General features: G+C 39.9%; 1 protein-coding gene across 1 annotated transcript in view; it reads left to right on the top strand.

Moving 5' to 3' along the window:
• sec31b (SEC31 homolog B, COPII coat complex component) overlaps nucleotides 1-7,898 on the top strand; it is a 92,077-nt gene extending 84,179 nt beyond the window's left edge. The window contains exons 27-28 of the mRNA XM_048563519.2: nucleotides 1,561-1,632; nucleotides 6,400-7,898. Coding sequence (XP_048419476.1) covers nucleotides 1,561-1,632; nucleotides 6,400-6,579 — 252 coding nt within the window. The 3' untranslated portion in view covers nucleotides 6,580-7,898. The remainder of the gene's footprint in view (nucleotides 1-1,560; nucleotides 1,633-6,399) is intronic.
• The last annotated feature ends 702 nt before the right edge of the window (nucleotides 7,899-8,600 follow it).

Genomic DNA, 8,600 nt, shown 5'->3' on the forward strand with positions numbered 1-8,600 from the left:
AATGAAGAGTGTCCGAGGGCATGGCAGGAGCAGCACCAGGCAAACCTAAAAGTGAGGTGTCAACCTGGTGAAGCTACAAAATGGTACTACTCGTATGCCAGGAGATAGTCAGCGCTAAGTGATCCCACAACCAACGGCTCAAATCTGAGTTCTCTAGTCCCCCGCCACATCCAGTCATTTATGGTGGTGCACAATTAAACAGCTCACTAAAGGAGGGAACTTCACAAATGTTCCAATCCTCAATGATAGGGAAGCTCAGCAAATTAGTGCAAAAGATAAGGCTACAGGATTTGCACTCGTGTTTAGCCATTCCTTCAGTGTCGCTGGGTCAGAATCCTGGAACTCCTTCCCTGGTGATATTGTAGGTCCACTTGCAGCACATGAGCCACAATGAATCAAGAAGGCAGCTCACCACACCTTCTCGGGGGCACCTAGTGATCGGCAAAGAATTTTGGCCCAGCCAGCAACTGCCACATCCCATGAATTAATGAATCATAAACTACCTCCTTCAGGCTCCAATCTTGGGTCTTATTATCATCCTTACTGTTCCAACTTGGTGTTCTTCTGTGTCCCTCAACAGAGATTGATGATTAGTGTTGCAGCCTCCCCACCTCTGTACAACAGTAGTATTTCCTCAAAATCTTGTGCATTTAATTACTTCCTTGTTTATCTTATCCAGTCTTCCGACATTGTGGTGTTCTTGAGGTCTGTACTTTTTACGTCTTTGGGTTTGGCTTTTTTTTTTGAGCCACTGTGGTAGTGTTATAAGGCTACATCATTCACATTGCAGTCAGTGTTCACTGCCAGATCATTCATCATCGATATCTGGAAGCATTAGTAATAAAAGCAACCCTGTTCAGAAACCAACCCAATAGACAATACCCCTTTGACTTCCTACTTCAGTATTGCTGGATTATATTGCCTTGATCATTTAAGGAGGGAAATATTTCACTCCTGGATGGCTAGTCCATGTAATTGATAATTATGGACAAAAATAAATTAATTCTTCACAATATTCAGATTAAACTTTCCACTCTTGTAAGATGAAATGATTTTAAAGAAATCTGCAATAATTCATCAGCATTTTTGGAAAAGACTGTGTTGTATTATGCATTTCTATTAGATTTCATACAAGAAGGAAAACAAATGCATTGTGCACTAACTTAACCTTAAGAATCCTCCTGTTTAAGGATTGAGCAGCTTTGGTCTTAAAAGCCTAGATTAATGGAAGAATATAATAAGCGTTGGGGCGGCACAGTGGCTCAGTGATTAGCACTACTGCCTCATAGTGGCAGGAAGCCACGTTCACTTCCACCCTGGAGCAGCTGTCTGTGTGGAGTTTGCACATTCTCCCCGTGTCTGCATAGGTTTCCTCCAGGTGCTCCGGTTTCCTCCCACAGTCCAAAGATGTGCAGGCTGGGTGGATTGGCCATAGGAAATTGCTTGTAGCGGTCAGGGATGTGTATATTAGGTGGGTTATAAGGGGACGTGACTGGGTGGGATGCTCTGAGGGTCGATCCAGAACCATGCTTATTTAATGAATTCTAAATTATTCCACAGCAAACTAAGAGGAAGTTGGATGATGCAGCAAAGCGATTGGATTACCTGTATGATAAATTGCGGGAGCAGACAGTAAGTGGAAAAAATTTAAGCAAAAGTAACATTGAAATTTTAGAAGCTTTGATGAATGTTTTTATCTCACCCTGTGTAGAATTTTCTTTTTAAAAAGTGAATGTGCTGTGGAAATGGCAATTTCAGTAACTAATTACCTTTTAAGTGGGTTACCTGTCTATACAGGGTGAATGGTTTGAAATGAGACATTTAGGACAAGCATTGACTGTTCTAAGTAATCCTATGCTATGGATTTTTTCTTTGTCATAAGAGAGTACCCTGGAATAATTCTGAGATCAGCAGATTTGGTCATTGATACAAAACAATGAAATGATAGGTTATGGCTACCTAAACTTCATTTGTCTATGTGGTTAATTTAAATTCTTTTCTAACATTCCATTATTCGCCAGTATATTATTCCTGCTATGCTTTTGTATGATGTAAGTGACTAAGGACTGCAGTGGAATCACTTACGACAAATAAAAACGGAAAGTACTGGAGAAACTCAACAGATCTGGCAGTAGAGATAGCAGGAGCTGCCGATGCTGGAGAATCTGAGATAACACGGTGTGAAGCTGGATGAACACAGCAGGCCAATCAGCATCAGAGGAGTAGGAAAGCTTGACATTTCGGGTCGGGACCCTTCTTCAGCTTCACACTGTGTTATATCAGATTCTCCAGCATCAGCAGTTCCTGCTAGATCTGGCAGCACCTGTGAAGAGAGAAGCTAAGCTAACATTTTGAGTCTGATGTGACTTCTTTAGGACTGTTCTGAAGTAGAGTCATCTGGACATGAAGTTAACACCATTTCTCACTCCACAGATGCTGCTTTTCCAGCTGCGTTTCTCCAGCACTTTGTTTTTATTCAAATTTCTAGCATCTGCAATATTTTGAGTGGAATCATCCACTGGACAGGCAACATGTGTGGGGATAAAATAACTTGTCTTGTGACTCTTTGATTCTAACCAAGAATTATAAGACATAAGTTATGTAATTTCTTTTTCCAAAGATTCTGCCTGATTCCAATGGATATTTCCTGCTGTTGTGTATCCATTTCCTGCAATTTCATTTTAACTTTTTTAATAGTTGGGTTACTGACTTCTCACTTTTGGGATCCAGTTTGGTTCATCTTATAATGAGCAGTTCATAGCTTTTTCTAATCTACAGCATGAAACATAGTTCACCACCAAATGACCTCACTGTAGCTACAAGGAGTAACAAATATGAAAAAGAATGTTATATGAGCTCAGTTAAAATTACAGTGTAGATAGCCTTATCTAATTAGTACTCACTGAACCTGCTATGGTAAATGCTCAGTTCCTAAGCACTGATATTCCTGTGCCTAAGGAATTAGAATTAGCTTTAGCTTTATTGTCACGTGCAGTGAAAAGTTTGCAATGTTGTCGCTTACGATACCATCTTTAGGTACAGGATACCTAGGTACAGCTACTTAAGTATTTTGTTGCAGAATTGAAAGAATAATAAATAAATGTCCAGCATAAGAACAAAAAGCTTTTTAAAGGTACTTGAATTACAGTCCTTTTCACCAAGTCTGTGCCAGCACCTAGCCTCTAGATCGCACTGGGCCAAGTTCCCATGCAAGGCTTCAAAACCTTGAGGCCTCATACAAATTCATGCATCTGAGATCCAGGCTAGAAAATAACTAAATGCAAATAACTCCAACCTATCTTTTATCAAACATGATGTCAACTTAATTTTAAAGTTTGGATTCCCTTTTAGTTGTCTTTTTCTATTTGTTTTCTGCTGTCTAAAAGTTGTTGATACTGTGCAGTTATGGCCTGATATACGTTGTCTGGTCGATCACTCAAGTCACTATTATTCCGTTGTGAATGTTGACAGTGGATGTTACAGCAGTGCTCAGTTCTGTCCTCGTCCACCGTAAAATGCACTTCCAATGAGAGCTGCTTTATACAGAATAGAGCAGCAGCATTCGGTTGAGGAGGAGATGGAAGTTAAAGCCATTGATGTCAGTCATTCCTACCACTCAGGGAGATCATTGTGTATCTGAGGATAATCATCTCACTCCCAGGATTTGACTGCAGTGGTACTGCAGGGTAGTGTCCAGCCATTTTCAGCTAGTTTGTTAATGATCTTTCTTCTGTCATAAGGTCAGAAGTGGGGGTGTTGGCTAGTTGCATAATATTCAGCATCATTTGCAACTTCTCATGCTGAAGGAGGCTGTTGTCCGCATGCAGCAAGATTTGGATAGCATGCAGGCCAGGATTGATAAGTGCCAACGATGACTTGTGTTGGGAAGTGACCATCTTCAACAAAAGAGCATCTGACTATCTTACCTTGACCCTCAATGGCATTGCCGTCACTGAATCCCTCACTATCAAGATACTGTGGGTTCCTATTGGTCAGAAACTTAACTGGTCCAACTGTTTAAGTGTTGTCTACAACTGCAGGTCAGAGGCTGGGAATTCTGTGGCAGTAACTCTCAGATTTCCTAAAGCCTGTTTGCCATCTAAAAGGCCCAAGACAAGAGTGTACTGGAGTCTCTCCATTCGCCTGGATTAGAGCCAAAATGATTCAGGAAGCTCAACGCTGTCTAGGACAAAGGAGCCCACTTGATCAGCACCCAATCCACCATTTAAAATATGACCTTCCTTCACACCAGCATAGAATGACAGCAGTGCACACCACCTACAGATTGCTAGGACTCCTTTGACAGCATCTTTCAAACCCATGAATTCTATTACCTGGAAAGACAAGGGCCTGGAAACACTGACACCTGTAAGTTTCTCTCAATGCCACAGGCTGTTTTGATTGGAACTATACGTCTATTCCTTCACCGTTGCTGAGGCAAAATCCTAAAATTCTCTTAATAACAGCACTGTAGGTGTACCCACACCATATGAACCAATTCCTAAGCACATTTGGTGATGGACAACAAATGCTGGTCTTGCCAGCAGCACATTCAGCATGATCAAAGGAAAAATTGTGATTTCTTCTCCAAGAGCGGTTTAGTTTACTCATTGTTTGATGAAATCAGCAAAGGGTAATATAGGACAAACCAGAGACTGAATTCACTAGGTAAACTCATTGAGCAACCAAGAAAGCTTTAATGATTTTTGATTTTTGCATTGTATAAAGGATGGATATAAATATAATGTGTTTGTTTTAAGAGTTCCTTTAACCGCAGTGACGCTAAGCCAGTGATCAGTTCAAACTTAAGTTGAGACTAGTTCATTGTACTACAACATTTGCTTAATGAAACTGAGTGGATTTGAACCATGTGATAATGCTGAATGCCAGACCACATTGTTAGAGATTAGAAACAGCAATCATCTGTGATTATCCCATGTTAGGATTTTGACTCAATAACAGTGAAGGACCGGTGATGTAATTCTAATCAGGACAGCCCATGTCTGCACGGGTTTCTTCTTGGTGTTCCGGTTACTTCCCACAGTCTAAAGATGTGCAGGCTAGGTGGATTGGCCATGCTAAATTCCCTATAGTGTCCACGGATGTGCATGGTGATTGATCAGTGTGGACTAGATGGGCCAAATGATCGGCTTTCACACTGTAGGGATTCTGTGATCCTATTCCTGACACACCAGATAAATGAATAATTGTCCTTTGTAGACAGAAAATATATGCACACATGCTGTCCCTGTTTAAATACCACAAAATAGATTAAAGATGTTTTTAGGCTTGTTTCTTGGTACAATATCCTTGATCAATCAGAGTCTGCCTGCCTGCTTTAAAATTCTAACAAAGCTTGGCAGTAAAGGGTCAATCATTGTCTGGCTACTATATCCTTCACGGCAATGCCTCCTCCAATCAAAATCAATTTACCAACCACTCCGCACTGTCTTGTCATACAATATGAATGTTGTTTTTCCCTTACTTTGATATTTCTTGCAATTGTCATGAAAAGTGCAAGATGAAAAACTTTAACTAAGATGTATCTTTTTTTCAGCAATGCTCAAAAACTTTGTATAATTACGGTTCTTCGTACTGGAATTTGGATAGCAACTTGGAGCTTGTTTGCTACTGTTCTTTGGTCCAGTTATGATTGTGGACTGTGCATACCATAGTGTAGTTTGAAAATATTCATTTATATATGTCTGTTAATTTGAATGAGTGTGTGTATATATGGGGAGGCGATGGCCTTTCACTGGACTAGTAACGTTCTGGGGACCTGGGTTTGATCCCACCATCTGGATGTGAGTTTGCTCGCTGAGCTGGAAGGTTCGTTTTCAGACGTTTCGTCACCATACTAGGTAACATCATCAGTGAGCCTCCGACGAAGCACTGGTGTTATGTCCCGCTTGCTATTTATCTGGTTAGGTTTCCTTGGGTTGGTGATGTCATTTCCTGCGTTGGTGATGTCATTTCCTGTTCTTTTTCTCAGGGGATGGTAGATTGGCTCGAAATCAACCATGGCAGATGGTGGAATCTGAATTCAATAAATATCTGGAATTAAGAGTCTATAGATGAGTATGAATCCGTTGTCAATTGTTGGAAAAACTCATCTGGTTCACTAATGTCCTTCAGGGACGGAAACTTGCATCCTTACCTGGTCTGGCCTACATGTGACTCCACACCAACAACAATGTGGTTAACTCTTAACTGCCCTCTGGGCACTTAGGAGTGGGTAATAAATGCTGCCTAGCCAGTGATGACTTCATCATGTGAATGAATAAAATAGGTGTGTGTGTGTGTGTGAGAGAGAGATGAGGGAGTGGGGGAAAGGACCAAGTGCGAGTACTGTAATGCTACTGAGAAGCATTGATAACATTACTATTTTCTGTTATGCAGCTTTCTCCTCATATTCTGAGTGGACTGCATGAAATTGTGAGGAACATCGCAGCATGCAATTATCAGCAAGCATTGATGGTTCACACGCAAGTTGTCAGCAGCAGCAATTTTAGCGAGATCTCAGCTTTTATGCCGGTCCTGAAAGTGGTTGTTACAATTGCAAACAAACTCAACATCTGAAGAATCTGCCACTGTAAGATTTCAAACAATATTTAAGAATAAGGAAACTTGAGATTTTTGAATTGTTTGCTTTTCTTTCTCCTTCAGTGTTTTGATTCGTTCAGTATGAAGAAAATGTTAACGTTTGCAATATTTAGTGAAGCCAGTCTTTGAAAGTTCAGCTTTTGTATTGTGAAATGCACCATATTGGGTTCTTGGCTTTTAATTAAGCTGAACGAGGTTGAGTCTGGTTCATTTCTAATGTTACAGTTCTCTTCAGAAAGTTCTCTAATAAACACCCATCGAGAAGGTCCAGGCTAAGGGCTCCTGAATTGTAGTTGCTTTGTGAAAGGCATAAGCTACTTGTTTACTAAGAGTTAATTCGGACATCACAAGGCATCACGAAAGCTCTACATTCTATATGTCCCACATATAGCTATCATTTGACCAATAGTTACTTCAGGCTGGTTAAATAGTGCTATCGATAGCAGAGACTGCTATAGAATTTGTACAATCAAATAACTTGGCTTAAATTTGAAATCTGCACCAATGATTTATGAATTGGCCAGGTTGGAAGCAATGGGGAAGTAGGATGGACCTCTGTCCCAATTCTGTGCTTCAGAATCATTGGAGAGTACAACCTATGGGTGTCTAAGGCTACCACAAAACATTTGAGGTCAGAGGTACCACATTTTGCAAGACAGATCTACCCTCTTAGTCTCGAAAAGCTTGAGCAAATTATCTTTTTTTTATTTTAACAGAAAAGCACTATCTTTTTGTATTCTCAGACAAGTTTATACTCAATCGTGGGTCTGTGTCAGCTGAAAGATGGAAACCTATCAAATGCCACACTGTACTCATTCAGAGAATTCAGCTTCACCATCGTCATGCAGGCGATTTTGGTAGTCTGGTTATAAAGATGACTATGGTACTGGCATTGTAGACATTTGGCTGCCAGCTTCAATTATGGAACCATAAAAGTGGCACAACAATAGTGAGTTGAGTTTCTTAAAACACAGACTGCATTAGAAATCTTTGCAAGTGCCAGGACACTTTAAGGTCTAATTCTTTGCACTCATGTTTTGCAACATACCAGTGAGAGATTTGGTTTCTCTCTGTTGCCCACTGTTGTCCTGAAAGATCTCAAGGGATTCTACTTTAAACAAAATAGCCATCAGTTGGACAGGGTTTGTCCTGTGAAAATGTTATAGTTATTTCAGTGATATCAGTGTAAGCAGCTTTTTATGATTGCACAAAGAATCCAGTTACTGTGTCTCAAAGGCACTCAAATGCATAAATGCTGCATTGTCTGCACAGATATTTATGAACTTATTGCCACAATAGCATATTTTTTCATTCAATATTGTGAAAATGGAAAAAAATAAAGTTTTCAATTGAATCTTTGTCTCAATTTTAGAAATGTGGAGGAATTTTGAGATTGAATATTTTCTTTTCATGCCTCTGCAGCATCCTTCATGCTATTATTCTTCATATGCAATGAAATTAGCTAAGTAACCAGATGTAGAGATGCGATGAGTTAAGGATCATATGTTTTTGTATCAGCATTCATTTGTGTGATACAAAATAATTTTTCCCCCCTTTCTCCTGTTTCTCTCTCTGACCGTCAAATGCAAACCTATCCCCACTATTCAGTACGTGCAATAGGATTTCTACATTTTCATTCATTGTAAGATCAGCTTTTTCAGCAACCTCATAAATGATACCTGAATACAAATAATGCGCTGAAATAGGATGCATCAAAGCCATCTTGCAGAATAATGGCTACCTTGATCAGGTCATTTCCCACTGTGTATCATGCAAAAAATTATGAATGGCCCAAAGGCTAACAGTTTTGGTCATAAAGTGCCCAGTCTGTCTCATTATGCTGAAGGATCTTTAAACATTTTGAGCCCTGTTTTACACTGCTGTTGTTGTAACAACACAAATGGTGTTTGTTTCTAACAGGATACTGCTGTCATTGCCAAAAAGATGACCTGTCTTACTCATTTCAGAAAAAATGTCTAAATTTCAGTGCTGGTGTG

This window comes from Stegostoma tigrinum, chromosome 37 (assembly GCF_030684315.1).
Source record: "Stegostoma tigrinum isolate sSteTig4 chromosome 37, sSteTig4.hap1, whole genome shotgun sequence".
In the NCBI taxonomy this organism is placed as follows: domain Eukaryota; kingdom Metazoa; phylum Chordata; class Chondrichthyes; order Orectolobiformes; family Stegostomatidae; genus Stegostoma; species Stegostoma tigrinum.